Consider the following 26,761-nt stretch of genomic DNA (forward strand, 5'->3'; position numbering starts at 1 on the left):
TTACAATTTTTTGCTGGAATATTATTTAACCGTGTAACATAAATATTCATTCTTTCACAAAAATCCAACTGATGTACTTCATAAATAAGGAGAAACAGACCATTATTTAGATAATGTTCATATATCTTTGAAAGTCTGTTCCAAAACTTAGAGAAAAAAAAGATATAGATGTACTTCAAATGGTGAAATGTCCATGCTAAATGATTCATATACTACTAATTATATCTTCAAGAGAATCTAAGGTTGCAAATGTTGTTTATGTTAAAAATGTTTTCAAGAAAGTACAAAAAAGTGACTGGGGCAATGGCTTCTTATTATTTATATTCTGGCTGATCAACTCATTTGTTTAAAGCATTCAACAGACTTCATACATTCTTCTCTATCCCAAGAGTAAAATGAACTGTTCTCAAACAATTAAAGTCTAGTCCAAAATGATAGTCAAAGGGATACCAAGATCATTGTTTGACATATGCACTTGTAACTGTTTCTTTGTATAGACAATTTGGCTTGAGTTTCCTGAAGAACCATACTGACAGACAGATATCTGGCATTTTGCATAAATCTGATGAAGCTAAAAAAAGAAACAAGAATTTTTTTGATATTTTCATGTAGGTATCTTTCATTATTATTCTCTAAATGTATATAAACAAAATCCTTCCATTCAGTTTTGCAGATTGTTTATCTTAATTCAGGAGTCAAGGGTTTTAAAGAACAAAAAAGTAAAGAAAAGATGCATTATTTGCAATAATAGCCCTGGTTATTAGATAAAACCCTTTTTCATATATAAAGATTCCCAATTTATTATCACATAATGGTTTTTGTTCATACAAACAAAAAAAATCAAAATTGCAAAACCTATTTTGAAATATTTACAAACATGCTATACTATTACAAGGAAGTGGAATTCGTCCATTAGACTCCAAGTTCATTGGTTAATATCAACAGGTATACAACTCATCAATTTAAATATCGTAATATCTCTGATTACCAAGTACTGCAAAGTTTCAATGGAAGCTAGTTCCATTACAGTAAGAGCTTGTCCTTTAGGTAAACCCTCAAAACATCATTATCACAAATGTATCTCTCTTCACCTCAGCTCACTGACATTCAAATGCCACGTACCAACTCATAAATGCCAAGGTAGTATTTCCACACAGTAGAATCTTTCAATCAGCAGACCCTCCAAGACAAGCTCTATCCCATTCTGTTCTGTTTCAGCATTATTCCTGCCTGTATAACTAGAATTAGTTGCCATTTCCAATCTCAATACAATTTTAGCAAATTTTCTTTCCAAAACAAACCTAAAATTCCTAAAATGTTGACAAAGCATCACAAGAACATGATAACTTTTTGAAATAACAGAAAAACTGAATATATTTTGAAGTATATCATTGATGCCTCAGAAATATTTACTTTTCCGTAGAATTAAAAGCAAATGCTATTTCATTGTTCTGCAAAAAGCCAATAACTTTAAGTCATAATTTGCATGTTGATCCCCTATGTCTGTTGAAGATAGATATGGCATCTTTTAAAGGTATTTTGATGGTTTTGACTGAAACAGTATCACTTTCATGACAATATTACAAAAGATTTTCCTTTTTGTCATTGTGACTTTTGTGTCCTTACAATCCATAGAAACTTACTTATTATTATGAACTGACTACAAACTTTTCATAAAAGAAACATGTGAAATGCCATTTGTATAGCTTGTTCTTTATGAATTCTTTTATGTCTAACTTAAAATTTGAAAAAAAAAAATCTTCAAATAATGAAGAAATATTTAAATAGCCAAATGTTAATACAACAAAAATTTGTTAGCTACGAAGATCTTCGGTTCAATTCCTTTCTTAAAAATGTGTTTAATAGAACTTACATGAATAACATCCAACAAAAATTTCGCATTAAATGTTAAAATATCCATAGGATTCAAAAGAAAAAACAACAAACACAAAGACATAAATATTGACATATTCACAAAAGGTGCTTATTATGTAAATACAGTGACATATTAATAAGAATTTTGACAAAAAATATTCTAAGCATCAAACACAATCTTTTCATTCAAAAGTAAATAATTTTAATCAATTATACTTCACTAATTCTTCACAACTTACTGCATAACTTTTTTACATATAATTCAAATTCTTTACCTGAATACTCATTATATGTGAAGTTGATTTCATAATGTTTATACAGAAATAATCCTATGTCAAGTAATAAGCCCATTCCAAAATATTTTTAACCATATCTTCTTCAAAGGTTACTAACTTTTGTGATTTCATGGCGATGTATTATTATGAAACAGACTTTACAATAATCATTGTTTCTACATCTAACTGGGAAAGTTTCTATTCCTTGTGATTTAATCGATGCTCTTAAGTATGCCTGGTTGTTCCATTCATGTTTACCCTAATTACCTGGATTGAATAAGATTTTACACAGCAGGTGTCTTCAGTGAAGCAGAAGGCTCTTCGCTTCTGGAACACCTGGTCTTACTCTCCTGATACTTTAGCAGGGATCTCCATGTAAATCTCTTGTTTTGTTATCTTTATCTATTTTTATAAGAATTCAGATTGTTTAGACATTTTCTATGTTGTTATTCTACCTTTCTCAATTTGCAGTCAACTTTCACAAATCTGTTTTGAAAGAAAGATGGTTTGGTGTCATGGCAATTCAGCTAAGAAACTAACAAATACTATTTCATTGTCCTGTACGTAATAAGCCCACACTCTGAGTTAGAGTCAAAAGTCATGTGTTGGGCCCCTTGGTTCATTTGAGGATAAATACATTATTATCATATTACATCATGTAAACTTAACTCCGGTAGGATTTAAACAATGATTTCTATAGTAATCATTTTTCCTTGTTTTTATGATTAAACATGACATTGATTTAGTCAAAGTCTATCTGATCCAAAAGAAACACCAGTGAAATAAACATGTATATATTCAGCTGGAAAAAGAACCAACTTAATAATACAAAAAAGAAAGCCAAACACATGTTGATTTTAGTCAAATTTCAAATAAATGTGGGTAGTTATGAATATCTATAGCATATATATCAAATAAAGTCAAATGTTGAGCCTTTCACCCTGAAATGAACAAGAACAGGATAAATTCAAAAAAGAATTGTAAAAGTAATCGCAAGTGGGAAAGTGGGAGAGGGGAAAGGGGAAGGGAGAGAGAAAGGAAAAGGGGAAAAGAGAGGAAAGGAGAAGTGTGCTGATTGGGGGAAGGGGGGGTTAGGGGTCAGTGGGGGGGAGGTCACATACGCACTGAATTATTTCAGTTTTCATTTAAAGTGATTATATACAAACTTATGATATCTTCCTTGATGAAGTTTTCAAAGTTTTGAGGTGGCATTCATGCAGATTATGAATGCCAACAAAAAGCGTTTCATTAAAATTTTTACCTTTTAGAAATATTTCTTTCTCATATATCAATATGCAGTGATTAAAATTTAATATTCAGCTATATACATGTCCCTAAATTGAACAGACCCATGGCAATGTCAATAATTTGTCATAGCATTCATAGACAATTTAAATGCTATCTGAAGTAGGCAGGATCTTTAGAAGCATTGGATTGCCATGCAATGGTAAACATTTAGCATTGGCAGAACAATCAAACAATATCTTCTGATAGGAGACCCTTGAGAAAAGCAAATCAGTGCTTGTACACTAGAAGTGGAAAGATTCTATCAGAAATGTTTGGGTTTTGTTTAGAGCGTTTACTTGATTAAGAGAATTTTGTCAGTGGCTTCTCTATTCATGCTCTGACAAGCATCCATTCTAATCTGCAGCAAAAAGAGAAGAGTGACAATTTCTTGCTTTCACAATTAATTCTACAATGAGGTATGTTATATTGACGAAGATTGTTTTCATCCCTGGAGACAGGAAAACAAAACAAATTGACAGCAAGAAAGATTTTTTTTCTTTTTTCATTTTATATTTTTGATATTTAGATATGCTTAGAAAAAAAGTTGGAAAACTTGGAACTTAGTAAAAATGTACATTTGAATGATCTACTATTGTATTATTAAGGCTCAGCACTTACCCCTGTCTCATTCCCCATTCTATCATTTTTATCAAAACACTTTTATCAGTGCATTCGAGGGACTTTAAAACCAATCATATGTTATGTTATATGTTATTGAATATGATCCCAGTAGATCATATGCTGTAAAATTATTCTTTTCCAAGACATAAAATACATTTTTATCATTTCATCTCTATAAGGCTTCCATGTCTACTGAGACAAAAACTTGGTGAAATGCTTTATAAAGGAACAATTCAAAGAAAGGCTTTCATGGACAAAATCCATATTAGATCAATGTTATAAAAAAAAAAGAGTGATGAATTTTTGCACATTTCTCTGTTAAAGATCCTGCTGGAGATGAATTGACCCTTTACATGCACTTAACTTAATAGTCACCCTGCAACATAAAAGACCTTACCTAACTGTTCCTCCATAACTTTATGTGGAGGAAAATAATTGTACAGTCGCCAGTTTGGTCATGATAGCCTATCATACTGCCACCATTAGCCTGGTTGTCTAGCAACCACTTATGGTGATTCAATCACAATTTTATTGGCAATTTCATCAACTAGCCTGCAGATAGAAAAAAAATTAACGCAGACACCAAAGAATAGCTTCTACAAAATCAATTTATATCATTGTGTCCTCTCGATGATACTTTCTGCCAAAGTAAACTATTTTTTTTCTTTTTCCATCACCAAATCCAGTCCGTGTAAAACCAGGCCAATAAACCTTTTCTTACATGACAAGGTTTTTTTTACTATTTATAAGACAATACTTTGTTGGCAGTGGCTATCAAACATCAAACAATATGTAATAATCAATACTCATATATCACTATAGGAACATAAGTCAATATCAAATCAGTTTCCGTCTCTTTTTATATCAGCACATGTTATGCACATGAACTGTACAAACATTTTCTATCATTTCAGCTGGTGCCTTGCCCTGGGCTAATGTTATGAATGATCCTTTATTCTTTGTCTTCACATTTGAATTTACTTAGTGAAATGCAACATACTGAAGTTTGGTTAAAAAAAATCCTAAGATAACCCCTTAACTCAAATACGGTAGAAGCTGTGTTCTCAATGGTTAATTTTCATTACGATAGTGATGAAAATGGATGAAATTTTCTTGAAAAGTCGTCAAAAGGTCTATGGTGTTCTCTGTTAATTTCATATTCAAAATAAAAATATTTCACAATTCTTATTCTGTCCTAAAACAAAAAACAGTCTCCCCCTTAGTAATCTATCTTTATGTAGAAACTAAAAATGGATGTTTGTGAATCAGGACTCCACCAAATATGTGAAAAAGATTCCAATGGAGATGTAAATCAATTTTCCTGTTCAATATTCAGCACTTTCTCAGTTCTGTTGTTTATTTATAACTTGCTAAAAACTGTAAATCAAGCAAGATTTATCGTGATGTGTGTGTTGTTCACACCACGAAGGAGTAAAAAGAATTCCCATGTTTCATTTGTAACCTAAATATAGTGTTAGAATCGATGCGAGGCAATCAGTGGTCAGAGAATAGGCCTATCCTTACTAAAGTGTCAGCATTGATCTGCTTTAAATAAAACATTCATACTCCGTCATGAGATGTCCATTATTCTTCGACAGTTGACCCGGCATGCAAGCCTACGCCAACAAAGTCCCAGAATGACAAACAGGGCCTCAACGCTACATTGTAACACTACTGTCAATAAACATTTCCTGAAGATTTTGATTGCCATGAATAAATTTGTGTCAGGGTTCACCACCTGTGGACTAAAACATCCATCTGGAACTAATATTAGTTTTCCCACAAATAAAATGGTGGACAATATTTTGCTATTTACAATTTCAAAATGGTTTTAAGTCTTACAAAAAGCCTATTAAATTTTGGAAATTTCCTCTTCAGTAACTGTCGTCTTGAATTAATGACCTCTGCTATTAGCTAAATACCAGAAGCCAAAATAACAATCAAAATGGCATTGTAACATTAAAACAGCCACTAGGGAACTTCTTTAAGAGGCCATATAAAACCAATGTCAAGGTCACTGCCAATGACATTACGAATGTAGTCAACAAACCAAATCATTACTAAAATAAAAGTTCTTTCAGATGAGAAAACATTAAGGTTAGAGCCACATAATGACGACTCCTTCAATAGAATCTTAGTCACAAGGTTAGAGCCACATAATGACAACTCCTTCAATAGAATCTTAGTCACTAGGTTAAAGCCACATAATGACAACTCCTTCAATAGAATCTTAGTCACAAGGTTAGAGCCACATAATGACGACTCCTTCAATAGAATCTTAGTCACAAGGTTAGAGCCACATAATGACAACTCCTTCAATAGAATCTTAGTCACAAGGTTAGAGCCACATAATGACAACTCCTTCAATAGAATCTTAGTCACTAGGTTAAAGCCACATAATGACAACTCCTTCAATAGAATCTTAGTCACAATATTAACTTGACACAGAATAATAAAAAACTTTTGCTAAATCTATCTTTCGAGGATGGAGACTCTCGATTTTGGACCACCTTTGCTAAACTATTCTTATATTCTACGATCTGATTTCATTTGAATGAACAATCCAAAAAATGCCACAAGTGTAATTTCTTTACTGGAGTATATACATAAATAAAGTAATGATTATGTAACAGAAGCTATGGATAATTTTCAAGATGTAATCACCAATATATAAGTGGATGGAGCTTCTAAGTCATCAATCGTTTAAAGGGGTGCTTTGATTGGCTAAGAACATCTGAGGTACCTTTTCAAACACAATTGTGCAATACTTAGTCTTTGTTGAATTTCATTGATATTGCGATAATTATATCACTTTTAGAGTCAAATCATTTAAGGATAGGGAAAGTCTGTTTATTTTTATGCATAACCAAAATTCATGATTTTATCTCCTGTACATGGATAAAAACAAACATACTATCCCCTAATTTTAAGTAATTGTCATATTACAAAAAGATACAAAGTATTTACTGGAAGAAAAATAATAAAATATCAATGACAATGGTGAAGGGGAAAACAAAAATTGTCCAAGTAGAAAAAACTTGGAGAAGCACATTCTTGTTAATTCTTTAAAGTTGTATCTAAGCTTAAAATAAGTTCATGGGGATTGATGAGCATATTATCTCTTGTACTCAGGGACCATTACAGGACAATGGAATGTTGCATCTATTATCAATTCTACAGAACCTTTAATAAAAGTTAATGGTCTTATTAGCACACATGGGCTTATTAACTTTACGCTATGTAACCTCTGGTTAATGTGCATGCTCCCTACCATCAGTAGGTTGTGTTTGTCAGGAAGCTGAGAAACTGACCAGTTTGTATGGTTGAGATTGTGTCCTTGGACAACACACCATAATAGTGACCTGTATGGCATATGATGGACCTTTCCTATGTTATTCAGTGAGTTAACCACCAGCTTCTACAAAGGGATCCAACCTCAATATGACCCTGACTGTTAACAGGTGATAGACCTGATTAAACAAGCCACTGCAATGCATTTGAGTATTTGAGTTGTGGAATCTTTGTAATATATACAGTATTTATCATCATTTTCATCCAGAGGAATTTGGGCACTGTAAAATGATTGATTGATATGTAAAGGGTGATTGAGGTGAATGATTCAACAGAAAAGAGAAAAGGGGCTTGAAATACACTGGTAGTATGTAAGGGACAAATTATTTTGACATTTTAACAGAAAAGCGTATAATGTACCGATAGATTTAACAATCGATAAACACTCCAGAAATAGCTAGCACAACCTTATCCAAACAATAAGCACAACGTTTTTTCATCATTTTTGTATAAAAAAACAACACTACTGATCTAAACGCCGTCTGCTACAGGCCATACCCCTCAGGTTTTACAATCTGGCAGTACAAATCTACAGTGAAGCTGGAGGATTTGTGGGCTTGTGAATCAATACTTCGGCTAACACAGAAGTGACGGCCACGAGACATAATGCTCTGATTTGTTACCTTGTCAACTTCTTAAATGTAAAAGGCAAAAGAAGCATGAAATCATGTACAAAAAAAATGTTGATAAATGCTGATGATTTTTACATCGTAACATTATCGTTCCAGAAATGTGACTTCATTATAGTTTTAATTGGTTGGTATGCGACTGTGGTCTCATCTTTAAAATCACAAGTGAACTTGCTCTCCGTTGATACGTACAGGACTGTGTGTAACTAGCAGTGATTTTTACAATATGTAGACTGGTATATCACCATGTATCACAATTTGTATTGATAAATCTTTGATAGCTGTGACAATAGCTGCATGAACTGCTCTATCGGTAATATGTTAAACACATTTTCTGTAGTATTATTGGGTACCGGTTGATAAGATGTCATATTTTATGTAAAATCTAGACAAAGCAGACAAACAAAACAGTTTCACATTACCAGAAGAGAAAATAGTTAAAGTTGACAGTACAGCAATAGAATTCACTGCTTCTATTTCCAGTTTGAACAACATTAAAATTGGACTTCAGGATAAGTTCTGCCATATAACTAATTAAGTTCATAGTAGAAAGCTACAAAACAATCATATAATAGAAAAATATTTTTCTTAAACATAACCAAAAATATGCTGTAAAATATCTTGAGCATGTGTGATATCAAATTAAATGTGCTGGATGTTTGTTAGTATGGTGGTTTCATTGTTATATACTGGTATCTGGTTCTCAATAGAGAACTTGACATTACTCTTTTAAATTGACCAAAGCAGCAGGAGATGCTTATCCTTCAAGAACACCTGGTCTGAATCTTTTTTGTTGATTTGATACCAGGTAAATGCTGTGTGCCATCATTAATGAAAAGAAAAAATGTATTTCAAAGCAAGAAAAAGAAATTAATTTCTTAACTCTGAAGATTTTGTATAGGTTTATCTACAATATTTTAAACATGAGCTTTGTCTACAATGTAGACAAAACCATTTCTGTTGAAAAACACTGTCATGATTCCAACTATTATTGGAGTTCCAAAAATTAACAGCCATTGAAATCCATAAGATGATTCACATAATAGATTGAATTTACCATCATAATCCTCCTTTATCTTAATGGCTGGCAGGAAAATCTTGAAAAATAAATAAATTTGCTACACATGATAAACATGTAAATATGGATAGCAAGAAATGAAAGACAGATCGCGTGTCTTGGCTGTGAGACAGATACATAATTATGATGTGAGAGAAAAGCATACATCACTTTGCGCTTGTAAAACAAACCATAGAACTAACCCCAAAGCACAGAGCCATTTCCTACAGCTAATAAATATTTGTTGCAGAGAAAAAATGCAGTAACAACATCTGGTACCGCATCAGTTCATTAGAACTTCACTGATCATTGCTATTTGTCATATCACTGTCATAAATGCTTTGTTCTGATTGGTCAGGAGTTGTCATCTGACCAGTTAATAAAATTACACCATTTCTACTGATTCAAAATTATGCAGTAAATATTTCTGACATTTTGGTGCAGTGCAACACATCTGATGTCTGTTCTATAATGCGTGTATGAACACTGAATATCACAAATAAAATCAAATGACTGAAGGTTAGGCTCATTCTCAGAAACCATACCAGCATTAGCTAAGGCTCATTCTCAGAAACCATACCAGCATTAGCTAAGGCTCATTCTCAGAAACCACACCAGTATTAGCTAAGGCTCATTCTCAGAAACCACACCAGTATTAGCTAAGGCTCATTCTCAGAAACCATACCAGCATTAGCTAAGGCTCATTCTCAGAAACCACACCAGCATTAGCTAAGGCTCATTCTCAGAAACCATACCAGTGTTAGCTAAGGCTCATTCTCAGAAACCACACCAGCATTAGCTAAGGCTCATTCTCAGAAACCATACCAGTGTTAGCTAAGGCTCATTCTCAGAAACCACACCAGCATTAGCTAAGGCTCATTCTCAGAAACCATACCAGCATTAGCTAAGGCTCATTCTCAGAAACCATACCAGCATTAGCTAAGGCTCATTCTCAGAAACCATACCAGCATTAGCTAAGGCTCATTCTCAGAAACCATACCAGCATTAGCTAAGGCTCATTCTCAGAAACCATACCAGCATTAGCTAAGGCTCATTCTCAGAAACCACACCAGCGTTAGCTAAGGCTCATTCTCAGAAACCACACCAGCGTTAGCTAAGGCTCATTCTCAGAAACCATACCAGCGTTAGCTAAGGCTCATTCTCAGAAACCACACCAGTATTAGCTAAGGCTCATTCTCAGAAACCACACCAGTATTAGCTAAGGCTCATTCTCAGAAACCACACCAGTATTAGCTATAGCAGTCAGTCTGAAGATTATATCTATTTATGTTTAACTGTCATACTCACAAATTATCTCTAGTTCATTTCACGAATCATTCTTCATTCATTCAATTACAAATAATTTTTAGTCCATTCAGTTATATGATATCTTAGTTAATTCAATTACAGATTGGATTTACTTTCAGTAAATTCAGCAATTAGTTAATTCAGTTCTAAATGTAGCTTGATTTTACATTATTTTTGGCATGTCTTCTATATTTCCTTCACAAAACTAAAATTATGCATCTGAATCCATCATTTTAAACTTTATACACTGCAGACTTTTTTAGACAAGAAGACAATGCTTGGCTCTGACAAACATCTATCAGCATACATGAAAACAAACATATTTCCTTAACATAAGCAGTGCTAGTTAGTTTACAAATCCTTTGACTTCCTTTTTGCAGCTAGGGCATCAGTTTAGACTATAGTGTTTGCAAGTTATAATATTGATACAGAAGGAGTGTATTACATGTGTTTAGATTACCTCTTAAAAAAGTGTTTAATACCAGTATAATTTGATTTTGTGGTAGTTGTATGTCTATGAATCTATTAACTGTTTTGACAGAGTTTTAATAGATATTGTGAGAACTATTTCATGTTTTTGTATGGTAGTTATCTGCTCTTATGAGCAGGTATTGACTGTTACATATATCATAAGTTTGTGTTAGAAAATAACATTGATTTCTCACATATTTATGATGATAACTCTGTATTATGAAAAGACAGAATTTACGCATGAAATTTAGTCCCCATGAAATGCTGTTCTTGTTAAAAACTATGAAGTTTGATCAACAAAATTCCCTACAAAAATGTGCAACTTAACAATATATCAGGCTTGTGTCAAATGCTCAAAAGAACTAGAAACTCTACTTTCCCATCAGGTGATTTACAAAGAAATGATGACAATTTTTTTTTCTGCAGCTTGCCTTCGGGATAGCCATGATGTTACCTCTGGAACGAAACATTCGGTTTGGACTGCTATGTGTGGCTTGTGTCCCGGGAGGTGGACTCGGCCATGTTGCAGTCGTCGTCAGTCAGGCTGACCTACCTCTCAGCCTTGCTATGAATCTTCTAAGCATCATTGTCATGCTAGGTAAGATACCCACACCACATTGATGGCAGAAAAAATACACATTTAACTTTATTGACATTTCCATAATGCTAGGTAAGTGTATATGTCATGAACCTCCAAGTAATGTTTCCATATAGCCAAGAACTTCATTAACATGAAACAAATATAACACAAACTTTGAAGAAATATCAACAGTCAGGGTTATACAGCCATGAACTTCATAATGAATGTGTAGTATATATACAGCCATGAACTTCATAAACATTGTGTATTATATATACAACATGAACTTACTAGGATTCGCAGGCATTCTTTCTTAAAAGAAACAAAACATATCAAGAATTAACACACAAACATATAAAATCCAATTAATTGTTTTGACTTAAGTATGAAATGGTAGTCATCAAGACGTCGTTTGACAGTGAAAGAAAGCAATTAAACTGATGACTAGGAAAGCTGATAATCATCGCATCATCACGAGTAGAAAGTATCATGATAATACACCACAGATAAACACGAGCCTGGGTGTTCTGTTTGCCACTTAGTATCAAAACCTGTTCTAATTATCCTACAATTTCAAAGGAATTACCGCAAATTAACTAAAGAACACCGCTTCATCTCCAACAAATGTTGGTTTTCACAGCCATTTGTCTGTTGCCTCCATCATTTGAATAGTCTCACTTGACACTTCTGTCTAGAAAATTCAAACCACTTCTGTTTTTAAGAACTTTTCAGATAAAAGAGCGTAAAAGCTTCAAACCTATGTCAAATTTCATTCATCATAAGAAGTGGAACACTATCCTTAAACAAAAAACAACAGATGATTTTACGTAGTCCTCCTTCCCTTAGGAAATTTCACCAGGAGATTAGGAAAACATAAGCAGACCAGATCGCAAAAAACATAAACTCATTTAATTACCTTTTTTTTCAGACCAAACCTGAAACTGAAATTTTAGCGAAGAAAACATTCAAAATTTCTTGGTGTAATGAAATGAATGTCATTACAATATACTAGATAGTCAAATTACTAAATAAACTCCCCTTACTTTGTCAAGTCAGCCTGATATATGCCATATCATGACCTGCTCAGATCATGAAAAATGCTAGAATTACCTGATATCTTTAAAATTTTGATCAGTATTTAAAAGTTTCAAATTCAATTTTCGGATCTTAACTGATGACCCTTTAAAATACTCTGTGATCCTTGATTTTGATGGCCATGGACAGACATTGTAAGGTAGAAACAGGTAGGGAACACCAACAGATTAAATGTATATTTACCATGGTAGAGTGTTTTAAGGTGATGTAAATATGAAGTTGATATTCGCCTAGTCATACAGGTGAATTTGCTTTACATTGGTCCTGATAATCAGGGATTAAGTCTTGAGAACCCAAGGTTTACTAAAATATTCTACCGACTAATCTAAGAAATTATTTTCTAATGGCACATCAGTAGGAAGCAGTAAATGTTTGACAAGTGAGACAAAATTTATCTATCCTTACACGTCATTTATGTTAAAGTTTAGAATTCATGGCTTGCACACAGATAATTAAACGGAGGATGAAGAAGGGTGCACACTTAAGAATGAGGCTCATAACAGATCACAGCATATTAGCTATGAATTGAATATTTATATGCAAGTTCTCAGATGTGGACAGTTCTGCTCTTAGTACAGCAAGGGCATGAAGCTATGTGCTGCTAGATCACAGAGAAAGTGCATCAACACCCAACGCCCACCATCCAATCTCTGTCAGCATACATATCCATAGACACAAAACATTACAGGCTTAACCGTGTTAGCAGCTTCATCTGACCATAAAAATTACTTGTACAAAATATTTATAGCAGAAAAATATGGCACAAGAAACTTTATCTGAGTTCTGCATTTGATGAAATATGCATGTACTGCAGAGATAAATATGAATTTCGTGTAATAAATATATTTATAGATCTCTGCTGGGGTCTGGTTAGGTTTTGGTAAGGATCATTTGCCAAAAAATGTCACTGGAAAGAGAAATACGACATAATCACAAAACTATTTGCAGCATTTTCTTAATCAGTCGCTGGCACTGCATATTATATACACGAGTGCATGCTGTCGGTAACAATACATATAAATCCATCTGAAGCAAAGGATTCTCTATCACTCTTGTGCTTGATAGTATGATGCTTATAATTTTCCACTTGTATAAGAAGAAATCTGTGTCACTCTCATGCTTAGAACTACTCACTAAGACAAACCAAAATCTGTATCATTTTGAGGCTTATATTTTGATCTCATAAAATCATAAGGAGAAATTTGTGTTACTATATATACTATATATGCCTGTAATTCTCTGTCAAATCATGCCAAAATCTGTATCACAATGGTACTTGTACTTTTTATTAAATCAAACATCTGTGTCACCTGAAAAAATCTGTTGCATTCTGAATGTTACAAGTTTTTGTCATTTCATAGAAATCAGAAACAGAAATCAAAATTTACTTCTTCATTAATTTCTTTATGTGACCATCATAATTCCATGTGGTTAATTTGAATCAAAGAACACTTTTTGCAAACTTATCATTTCAAAAAGAATTAATCACAACTGTTGATATTCTATACAAATACTCCAAAATCTTCATACATTATCACAGCTTGGTCCTCAGAATTACCCAGCAGGCCACACATGTCCATCATACTTCCCTAGTTCAGGGTTCTCTAAGGTCATACAGACAATAAACAACACCAGATGGGATTCATACGATTTTCATTCCAAAGCAAACACAAGATGATAATATTTACAAGTGAATTCTACCCTGGGTTTCCAGTGATGACCTTTGACATCAAGATCACCATGTAAGATCTGATGAAGACATCAAGGTGTTATAAGCAAACTGACCGAAATTCCACACTTTTCCTTCTGTTTCAAATAAACTGAAAATATATCAACTTCAACAGTTAAATAATCTTTTTTTAAAAATCCTGTTTTGGATCATCTCCTCAAATTCTTTCAGAGATGGTATTTCAAAGTCAAAACTTGGCAAGTAAGGTCAAAGAATTATACATATATATTTCAAAGTGGTGATCTACATAATGTAAAAACTTGAATTTAAAAAAAAAAAATACTCAAAACTGAAATGCCATTTTAATACTCTTCTTATATACTGCTCTTTTAAGGCTTGGTCAGTGAAGAACCTCCCAGGGACAAGTGCTTTTATAAATATCTTATGTTATTTCAAGGCTCCCATGAGTTCTCAAGGCATATGTCAGAGTAACTGACCGGAATGCTTAGTTTGTTCCTATAAAAGACTTCTGTTGATATTGTATATATTAATTTGTTTACATTGTATGACTATAAATATTCCATATTCTTATTTCTTTACCTACTGAATACATACAACAAGTCACACATGTTTAATTTGATTACCAAATGGGTTTTCGCATCCAAGATTATAATATCCTGCTTGCAACTTGAATTTCAACACCTTTCCTAAGATCAAGGCTGATGTTTTTATAATGTAAAAAAGTCATAGGTACTGTACATAACCAGATAAATGTCCTGGGTGTAATATGGCAATTTGAGAAAATGATCGTAAATTTTCAAATATTCTATGATTCTACTGAAATAATATAAAAAAAAATCAAGCAAATTGATAACTGAAAAGGGAGAGGATGCCAGGATCAATAAAAAGGGGGCAAAGTGCCTTTTTTTATTAGATAGGGTAATGACTAGGTCAAATAAGGTAACATGTACATTATATCACAAAGGTATAGGGCATTCCCACTTGTATTAAATGTACATATCAACTGCAGAGGCACATAAAAGTTTTATAACACATCATTCCAGTGTTCTTACCTACAGGGATCAGTTTTTATATAAAACCAGATATTATTTATAGATACTATTTTTCTAAGGAGTTTAGATAGAATTTCTTCAACATATGTAACACAGCTTGCACAGGCTAAAATCTGTTATAGATCACTGAGTTTTCAATCATAAATTACCGTATTTATCTACCAATAAGCTAATGCCTTATAATAAGCCTACACATTTCATATTCTACTCATCAAGATTACAAACCAATGGTTACTCAATGTCTTGTAATAAGCCCACCCTCTGACTTTGAGCTAGATATAATGTGTTGACTCCACTTGGGCTATAAATATCATATTTTGTTTTTTTTTTTTTTTACTTTTTACTTCATTTCTTTCCTTTTCATAAATATGTTTTACAGAATGAAGAAAAATTTAAGTATAATTTCACACCAATTTTGAGTTACACCTACTGAGTAATTTCAATCTGATTTAATCAATACCACAGCTCCTCAGTTGATATTTGTGTAAGAAAAATAATCATGTAAGTGTATGTTAGTCACCTAAAGCATTTATTTTACACTTATATCAAGTTAATAAAAGATTCTGTTTCTCATAAAAAAAAATTGTCATCACATATGAACAATATTTGCATTAGGACAAAATCTCTAATGAACACTGTATATTGTATTCCAAATGGTTTATTATAAATGTGTTTACATAAAGTATAAGATTCTGTTTTTCATCTAAACACTCTTTTGTCTCTACAGGTACAGCTCCAATGTGGATATCTGTGCTTGGACAATATTTTCAACAGAAAAGTATCTCAAAAGTGATATACAACTTTGAGATCTGGCTGGCCTCAACATTCTTCGCTTACACCGCAGGACTTGTGATTAACCGGTTCAAACCAGGTATGGCGGACGCATTACTGACCTGGATCATCAAACCATTCCTCCTACTAGCAACGATATTATACATTACATTAGGAGTATATATAAATATGTACGTGTTCGACGATATCGAGATTTACGCTGTATTAGCTGCACTTCTACTTCCAATAACAGCTTTTGCCATAACCTTTGGTCTTTCAAAGGCGTTCCGCCAAAAACCAAAATTTTGTCAATCTGCTGCACTAGAAACTTCTAGTTTCAACTGCCTAATAGTGCTGGCTGCAATACGGTTTACACTTCCAAAACCTGATGCAGATTTGGCATCGGAAATACCAATGTGGATCATGTTCACAATTCCTGGGATGTATGTGCTTCTTTCTGTAATTCGTGTGATCAAAAATTTTATTTCAAATTTCCTGGAAAGTCGGAAGCAGCAACAATTTCGTCATTTTAGCATTGCATCAGGTATAGTAAATCAGGCCAATATGGCTGCCTTATCAGCACCGCTATTTGTGACTGAGGTAACAGACGATGAACAAGGCTCTGTGAGTGAAAAAATTACTGTGTTATAGCACAAAAAATGTGTTATGGAGCAGCAGAAAATAGTACGTGATATTGTGTCATCTTAGATGAATATAAACTCATTGTTTATTATATAATGTATCATAAATATATAAATGTGTGTATTGGAAAAAACAATTATGATTTATCTCAATTCCAGGAATAGACGTTACCATGAACATATTTGGAATAATTAGTTCCATGTGATTTTTTTTTTTTTTTTTCATTTCTTAATGGTGACTACATGTGCTTTTTGATTTCATAAGTATCTTGAGTTGATAACGGGAAAGTTTCCCCTGATATTCCAATTATGTTTGATGTGCATACAACAAAAACGTGTTAAATATTAAACCTATTTCAAGCTTCCGAAAGACCATGATCATGATCTCATTCATAATGCTCATTATACTTGTTATGTTACCCAAAAAGGAAACAAAAAAAAACAAAAACAAAAAAAAAAGTCTGACAATATGATTCCCCACCAGACATAAACTCCATTTATGTAATTTTAAAACTTGATTTTGTCCACAAGACGATCAGTTTTTTTCTATATGCTTACGATTTTGTAATACTGTAAATGTTCAAATTTTTGCAGTTATCTCATTTTAGCTGTTTTTGCACTAAACAGAATCTTCTAAAACATGATTGTGCTAATTGCAGCTTATGCAAGTTGTTTATAACAGCAACAATTGTGGACTAACTAATCTATCATAGCACTAAATCAGCCTAAAAGTGAAAAAGTGCTAAGATTTGCACCAAATTAAGTGTGTTTACAGAGTATATAAACACAGAGCAGAAGTATAAACCATAATCTGACACTAGATCCATGTCACAGCAGTTTACTGTCTTGTTCAATTGTTTAAACAACCTTTATATACTTGTAAACTGATATCAGTAAACAAGACGGAAAATCAGTTTAAAATTTGTTATCAATTAATGGTTAAAATCAGATAGGTTTTCCCATGTAGATAATCAATTATCAGCTGACTTTGTGTTGAATATTCATAGAAAGTGAATGCATTCTTTGGACAGTACTATTTCTTTCTTGTAATTTCTAATTACTCAACTAGAATTTAGATAAAAATGATTAATATTAGTAATTGGCATCTTGATTATGCAAAATATAAATTTTGTATTCGCTAAAACATATGAAAATATTAAGACATCAATGCAGTTACATAATAAGACAAATGATTATATCTGGTCATCCCATCACTAACTGGTATATATGTATTCCATAAAAAATTAATAAATTGGCCTACAGACACATTTTATTATGATAGTAATGTTTGTCTAAAATAAACAGTTCAAAGCACTTGTGCACTACGCAAGAGAATTAAACTAGAGTGATAATTTATATAGAATGTAGATAGTTCTTATATATATATATTTAATTACTGTTAAATACCTCTTAGCAGTATATTCAACCCTAAATGATAAACAACGTTCTCTTGCAATAACACAAACAAGTATCAACTGTTTTAGCAATTTCTGCCTGACATAAGGGAATGGGCTGATTGTAGGAAAAGGAATTGTGTTAGAAAATGTCTTTATGGAAATACAATATATATAAAAATATATATGGATGTGCTTATTATTGGACAATGAAATTGTATTTGTTTGTATTTCTAATGAACTGATATGAATATGAGTGGGCTTATTACCAAGCATGGGTTTATTGGTGGATAAATGTGGGATAGTCTGAACACAAAATTAATAAAAACCCTTCTTGACATACAATAGTAGTACAAAGTCTGATAACTATATATCATCTATATATCTACACATTTTGTTTTTCAGATCGAGTTAACTGATTTCGTTTTAGAACTTTATTAAAATCAATAAAAAAATGTGAAAAAATTACCAGAAAATTTAAAGATAAGAGGGAATGGTAGTTAACTAAGGGGAGCAACTTCATTACCTGTGTGAATATAATGCATTAACGAGAGTCCATTACAATGTCAAAGTAAATTCCAACAGACACTCTACTGAACACATATCTATCAAGTCAATACAATATTTAATGTGACATATACATATATTAACCTGCTTGTAGTTATTAAATATCAACCTCATGTTTCAGATGGCCTATACTAAATATTATGAACAAAAATATTTGTACAATGATAAAGAATCTTCATGTTACATGAGACTAAAGTCTATATGTGACCATCACAATTTAGGTTAAATTTGACTTCATTGTAACTTGAACCAGTTCCTAAGGAATCAAGTGAATCAGTGAACTGGGTCTAATTTGGACTGAGGACAATTATCATAATGACAGATTTATGAAATATCAGAATTTGTCAAACAGTTTCATGGAATACAAGAATGCAAGCAATGAATATCATTTTGTTATGGGAGATAACTCTAATTGTCTTAATATTACAGATCCTTAAAACACTTATCTAAGTTGTACGAAAATTTTAAAATAAAAAATCTTAATGAAATACAAAGTTGAAAATTTACAAAATAAGAACTTGAAACAATAAGTGCAGAACATTTTCCTACTTTAGAAACAACTTACAGAGAACTCACACACTTATTAGTAATAAATATTTTAGTAAGAAAATGTCAAATTCATACAAAAGCCTGCAATATTTTCTTCTTAATTTTGAATAAACGAACTACAAAATTTGATGTTAAAATATCAAGTAACATTTTGTTGTAATTTTCAAACATGTCTGGATACCTTAGATATACCCATAATGCACCTCTTTCCCAAGTGACATGGAAAGCTAGGAATCGATATGTATGTTTGTGCAAGCCTTAGTAGAGGAATGGCTGGTACCTGATGTTGTCAATGTAATTAACGATACATACAGGCAAAGCTTTTTTTCTGTAAAGACTCTGTATAATGATGCAATTTCTGAAACAAAATCAATATCAGCTATTCATTATAATCAATTTGGAAAAAGCCTCTCTTTGGTCTTATCTACCGCAACCATAGAGCAACATCGTCTTTAACATGCCGGACTATCTATCACTGCCAGCACAACTATCAAAACATGCAAACACAGCAAACAGTACCAAACAACTATCATCTGCGATAACATTCAAAATGGGGTTTTTTTTGTCTATTTTTATTTCTGATTTGTATAGTTTTCTTTAAATCTGTTAATTTTAAAAGCCTTTGTTACTTTTCCAAAATTTCGAGATAAATTCTAGGATCAGACATCTTCAATAAGGCTTTTGTTGCAAGGGTAGACTGAAGTATTCCCTTAAAATGCAAATCGATCTGTTACCATTTTCACAATCAACTTCAAAACACTTCACTTGTGGAGGTGGATCTGTTTGAAAAATTACAACACAGAATAAACATATTCCCTTCCACATGCACTCCTTCTTCATAACATCCATCTCTATTCTCAAAATGACCTGTTTCTTTTGGTTTAACTTATAAATTGTATTGTACTGTAAAATCATATATTTTTGTGAGGCTCAACTTTCATGGTTTTTCAAAATAATAAAGTTTTGTGAAAAAATTATTTTGTGGATAAATATAGCTCAATAAATCTTCTTATAATTATTTTAACTGTTAGTGGACAATTTATTAATTGTTTTATTTCAACCATTAGTGGACAATTTATTAATTGTTTTATTTCAACCGTTAGTGGACAATTTATTAATTGTTTTATTTCAACTGTTAGTGGACAATTTATTAATTGTTTTATTTCAACCATTAGTGGACAATTTATTAATTGTTTTATTTCAACCGTTAGTGGACAATTTATTAATTGTTTTATTTCAACTGTTAGTGGACAATTTATTAATTGTTTTATTTCACTGTCCGTGCAGCTAATTTGGAGATAGTGCAATATAACACTTGTAATTCTATTTAAAAACAATGGCTATGGGTGGGCTTAACATCAGACAAAATGATATGTAAATGATTTCCAATATTGCTGTACTAGTACTAGGAATAATTTCAAAATAATAAAATTTCTTAAAGTCACTTACGAAAGCTTAACCCACTTAATATGAATATTCAAGCAAAGTAATATGCTACAAGCTGTCAGTCCTAAACATACCTTACTTTATCCTTTGACAATTATTTCTAATAAGCAAGAATCAAAATGATAATGATGAAAAAAAGTCTATAAAAATTTTGATTAACAAACCTGTCATTTGAATATGATAAATATAAAAAAGATAGAAGGAATATGTTTAAAAAAAAATTAAGAACAATTAAACTTTTTAAACTTAATGAATTAGGCACTTTAAGATGGTCTAATATTGATACCTCCACTGTTGCCAGCATCAGTGCTATTTGCATACTGTTCCGTTTTTGGAAGTATTGAACTTTCGTCTGGCAGATCCAGTAACTCAAAGGAGAAATACTACACTTGTGTACTTACAAAGTTCTGTGAGATACAGGTATAAATTCTCTTGTCACTTTTAATTTAAGGTTTTATTAAACTGCCTGTGTTGAAAAGCCTGAGAAAAATGACAGATTTTAACTTTTATTCTCCATTATGGTGATAATATGTCTGTATTACAACTATTATCTTAAGCATTTAGAAAAGTATGACAATATTTAACAGTTACTTCAACATTTGTAACAAGAAATCATCCAATAAAACTATCAGTAATAGATACATGAAGAAGTGTAAGTGCCAGTAAAATAAATATTGGATAACTAGTGCATAAGAATACTTCTCCTGTAATATAATCCCAGGGGGCTAATATTTTAATTCTAACCCATTGTCAAGGGGCTGGCTTATTACATGAAAATGAATAGGCATTGGGTTATCATTAAAGTGAACATCAATATATGTGAATGAGCTTATTACTAGGCATGGGATTATTGTCAAATAAATACTGTAACCTAGGTGTTAATTGATAATATCAATACTTAAACATTGTGATATAGGTTACCACTTACAAGGTTTCTCGCTGATTAATTTCCACCTACATTAGTTATTCATTGCTCATCTATAACCTTGGATGCTTTTCACTGGTTAGTACAGGCGTAGCTTTGTGAAATGAAACAGGTCTTCACAACGAAATAAATGACTGAGTCAACATTTTACAATTTTACCCATAGTGATTTCAGATTTACTGTGAATTAGATGTTTTTATCTTCTTTTTATAAGAAACTAAGATAATGACTTATCATTGTGCAAATTCAACAAAAAAGAGCCAAAAATATTAAAAATATCTCAAACTGCATTAATCAACAACATTGAGAAAAAATACACCAGGAATCAACAATATGTTCAATCATAAGTACATGTATATATGTATTGGTTTTTATGGTTGTTATATATTTGTTTAACTCTGTCTTTTGTTATTTTGACAATTGATGTTGCAATCTATCATATCTGTAAATCTCAAAAGAGATAAACAAAATATCTGAATATGGCAGTATGCTTTAAGATTTGTCATAACAGTTTTCCTTTGTCCTTATTGTTCAACATATATATATTCTAATCCATGTATTTCATATTTCATTTCAAATGAATTACATTTTGCTTTTTCCACCTTGGGTTTGAAAATTTGTTAAAATCTATAGTTGTCTCCCTTATCAGACCTCTTCTTATTGCAGCTGTTCAATATATACATTTCTATATAAAGATGTCTTTATATTCAGTACTCTACCTCCCTCTGGGTACAATATATATTGAGTTCTCTACCTCCTCTGAATGTGAGCCTATGCTTATGTCAGGTTTTTTTTTCTTCTGGACAGTGTTAGATGCCACCAGTTAGATTTCCCAACAATGATTATTGTCTGACGAGCAGACAGTCATAATCTCATTTCCACTTACAAGAAAATGGCCCTACCTATGTGATTTCCCATTACAAATAGGCAATCTGACACTTCAGAAATATTTTTCTGATCATAGCATTTCCAATTTTTGGTATGGTTACAATTTCCCTTAGGATCCTAGCTCTTATCTTCATATACTGTATGTATATTTACTGGGCATTATCCAAATAGTTGAATTTCATCATCTCATTACTGGTGTCTTTCCGGTATCTTTATATGATGATTATCTCCTGCTGGGATGACAGTATGTTTCAAACTGATTTTTTTTTAGAAATAATTGTAAACAAAAATCCAACATAGCTTTTCACATAATAAAGTGACAGAAATTCTAATTATCTGTATCATTAGAATAATAATAATCGCCAAAAAAACGACATGAAACAATTTCTGATTTTAAACATTTTCATGAATCAATTCTGCCATGAGTAAAATTCAGTTCTCACAATGTTTTTCTCCACTTTATCCTCAAATTGATTCTGCTAAATAAATGCTGTGTTAAGAGTTTAAACATGAGTTAAGAAGTTAGCCCGTCTTGTTGCATTCCATTTTTTACAGATGTACAGTGAAACCTGTCTTGTTTGATTCCTGGATACTCTGACACCCTATCTTGTCTGACCCCTGAATATTCTGACATCCTGTCTAATCTGACATCTGAATATTTCAAATTATCAAAGTGTTGTAATATTCTGACACCCTTTCCAATTTGACAAATGTGTTATAAATTTCCTTTATGTGTTAGATAAGGCAAGTCTCACTGCAGAAGGAAAGTTCATGTATTCATTATATTGTATATATAACTTATAATTATATACAATAAATATATATATATCATAATTATGTATATTGTTATATAAATGTATATAATACATCTTATTCTATAGCAAAAATGGAAGGCACTACAACTATGATAAAAATGTGGTCAGTAGAGCCTCTCAATGCAGAATGTGTTCAAAACTGACCTAGAGTCCTGAGCTAGAGATTAAGTGTTTGCTCACTGTGCTTACCGTAGGACAAATATGTTGAAAATATAACTTCTTTCACAGGCTGTACTATAGAATTATCCTGAGAGAAAACCTGTTGAAAGTGACCCACAGAACCAGTTGGTCAGATTAACAAGTTTTTTAGAAAAATATGAGTTGAAAAACTTGACCAAAAATATGCATTAAATTTGTATTTCCCTTGCTGGACAGTGTCGTTTCACTCAAGTTTTCAGTGTATATTTCAGAAACCTATGTTAAATGACTACAAAGCTGAAGTGATTATAATTTGTGACTGTTAAGAAAATCATAGTTATGTCTAAGGACAGAATAATAAACAGTATGTCTGTCTAGAGTGGAATCTGCCTCAGCCTACCCATACAAGCTTTCTACTATCTGGAACTCTCTGCACAGTGACTGAATTATCCCGGTATGTGGTCCCTGAAGTCTGAAGTTTATATGTTTTTTCTAGAAGTATCATGTTTTGACAGGAAATATCAATTGTACAAAAATTATGAATTATATTAAGTCATGATTAAGTAAGTTGTTACATGTTTTGTTGAATAACTTAAACAGATTTTGTTGATTAAGCAGAGTTTATAAAATGTTGTTACGAAGATGCTTAAATGCCATCAGTTTGAAGTGTGATCCAGTAATGCATGTTGATGATAGAAACAGAATTATTCCTCCTATGTCTGCAATGACTGGTAATTAATCCCTGCTCTTTCCTAAAATCATTTGAATCTTTCTCAGCCTTTGAAAATAAATGTGTTAAGGATGTATACTACCAATACCAGATTCCAAAAAAGAGTTACAAACTTCTATTAACAGCTTAATTTCTTTTAATAAAATTACTAGTATTAACTTTTTGTTATTTTAATCATTTGAAAGGTAATAAATAATATACACAGTGATCTGACAAATTTGTTAAGTGATTTCTTTCCAGGGGAGATAACTCTTACCACAATGTAATGGAAGATATATCAATTACACAAATATGTGGAAACAGAATATATCATTTTGATACACGTCTTAAATGTTTCAAAAAATGTTAAATCCTATATAATCATCAATTAGATCCATAATCAATTACCTTTCAAAACGTGAACAAAGTCTCAGATTATTAGAAGATAAAAAAACAACCCTGAAGTTCTTTTGATTAAACTCTTTGAAATTCAATTCCCTATTACAGCTCAAATGCACCGAAATCCAGTGATTAACACAGAAATTTAGCTAGTAAACCATCGTTGATATAACTTTTTTTAATATCATAATGTATACAAATCTCTAGTGATACTTCAAGTCTGGAATTACATAGACCTTTGCTTTTATATCAAAATTGAAATAAACTGTAGTACACACAACATCGAGAGTTGACTAGTGTTAGTTTGAAGCTGATAATCTTTATCAGCTTCCCTCAGAGAGTATTATAATTTTGTGAAGGGTCAAATTATAAGTATTACAATGCTTGCCCTAAATCAGATGCATGGGAAAAAATAATGAAAACTAACCATTTAGTCCCTGTAATCATATTACTTGTTGTTATCCATGCATTACAGATGTGGTGTAACCACCAGTGTAAACTGACAGAGTGACACTCAGTATTACCACAATGGCCTGGTCTGCCCCATGTTCTGTACCCTCATCCCAACACCTTTACCCCTATTTTCATGCTCACACCTACCCTGAAAGTCAAATGTATATTGCTACACACAAAATAACATAAATATCATTTATCATTGCAATATTCCCCTTGAAAAGCTTCAATCATAAGCTTATATCAATAAGGTTATGATGTAATCAGCAACTCCCCCTAACCCATCCTCCCCAACCACATCTACCTTCTCCACCCCCTCCCTTAGAGTACAACCAGCAACTCACTTTTAACACCCCTACCCACCCCCATCTACTCTCTGACTCCCGCGAACCCCTCCCCTACTTCCCGATTTCCTTCCCTTCTACGACCTTGCCAAGTTTTGCTGAGAGTGTAACCTTGACACTAATACGGTGTTTGAATGGATCTTGTAATCATTTGTACCTGACCTGCATCTTTATGACTGATTGATCACATCCATTTTTCCTTGTTGAATTATTTGATACAAATAAAATGAAATCGGTAAACAAACAACCATGTGTTCTTTTTTTCAATTTGCTATAAAAGCATTAATTTCATGGGGGATATCTTTTCATCAATTTTTATGGGTAATCCAAGAATCAATATGTCCGGTAACTGTTAAAATGTGTATAAGTAAATTTATTGTCTCATATTTATCAATGAATCCACAAAAATTGAACCCTATGAAAACAAATGATTTTACAGAACCAATACATCTTTACCAATACTCAAATTGTGATTAACAGTAATTATTTAAGCTAATTAGGAATTTTCAAATTATATTGAAGGTGTTTGTGTTTACTTAGCAAAATTTAAGCCATAAAGAGAGTGCCTGTGCCAATCAGAGGGGCATGTAACAATGTTTGTGGTGGAGGAAGGCTATTAGTTATAGCATACAAAACCTCCTCCCCCACATTCATTGTTACATTATCACACATTTCTGCAATTTTACAGTCACTGCTCAATCCTATTGGGCCACCTGTATATCCTTAACATGTAGCTTAATTATAAGTACAGCGTATGGAACATTGACATTTGACTGTCCAAAAAAACACTGCACAATGTGTTAATTATGACTGACTCCTGAAAAAAAATTATGACCATTAGATAACATTGAAACACAGTATTTTCCAATTTTCTATTGCAATCATGAACTATCAAATTTGTGAAAATAGTGAAAGACATTTTGAAGATTTTCGTTGGAAAATTGTATCCTGCAAAATTACCCAAAAGTATTGTATTATGTTGAAATGTGGTTACCTGGTATTTCTTAGTTTGGTATCCACTCATAAATTAAATCCAATGTACCCCTACAATCTATCTAAATTTCCTTCTTCAGCAGAATGACATAGAAACAGAAAGAATTAATCTGACAATTAAAAATTCAATGATTGGAAACATTTAGTCAGTATAGACCCCTTATGGGCACCCTGACATTTAACTCTTAATGAGATCGTCTTCTTCAGCTGTCAATACTTCCTAATTCATTAATCAAACAAGACTTCCCATAAACAACATCCATACTTTCAATATAATTTTTTTGCAAAATTTTAATCAAGCAACAAATTGCAATTTGTAATTTCTGACTTCATAACAAAAGAAATGACCTTGACATTTAACGTAGAATTAACTTGATACATGTGCAAGACGAAAATTCTATTTGTTTTTTTTTTATTCAGATTATCTTAAGAAAAATA

The 26,761-nt window shown here is 32.1% G+C and overlaps 1 protein-coding gene across 1 annotated transcript in view; it reads left to right on the forward strand.

The window, feature by feature from the left end:
- LOC132556998 (uncharacterized) overlaps positions 1–17,254 on the forward strand; it is a 60,169-nt gene extending 42,915 nt beyond the window's left edge. Inside the window, exons 4-5 of the mRNA XM_060221462.1 lie at positions 11,301–11,472; positions 16,019–17,254. Of these exons, the coding sequence (XP_060077445.1) occupies positions 11,301–11,472; positions 16,019–16,713 (867 nt within the window). The 3' untranslated portion in view covers positions 16,714–17,254. The remainder of the gene's footprint in view (positions 1–11,300; positions 11,473–16,018) is intronic.
- The last annotated feature ends 9,507 nt before the right edge of the window (positions 17,255–26,761 follow it).

Source organism: Ylistrum balloti, unplaced genomic scaffold (assembly GCF_031769215.1).
Source record: "Ylistrum balloti isolate Yb309-2 unplaced genomic scaffold, AGI_CSIRO_Ybal_v1 Utg370612, whole genome shotgun sequence".
Classification (NCBI taxonomy): domain Eukaryota; kingdom Metazoa; phylum Mollusca; class Bivalvia; order Pectinida; family Pectinidae; genus Ylistrum; species Ylistrum balloti.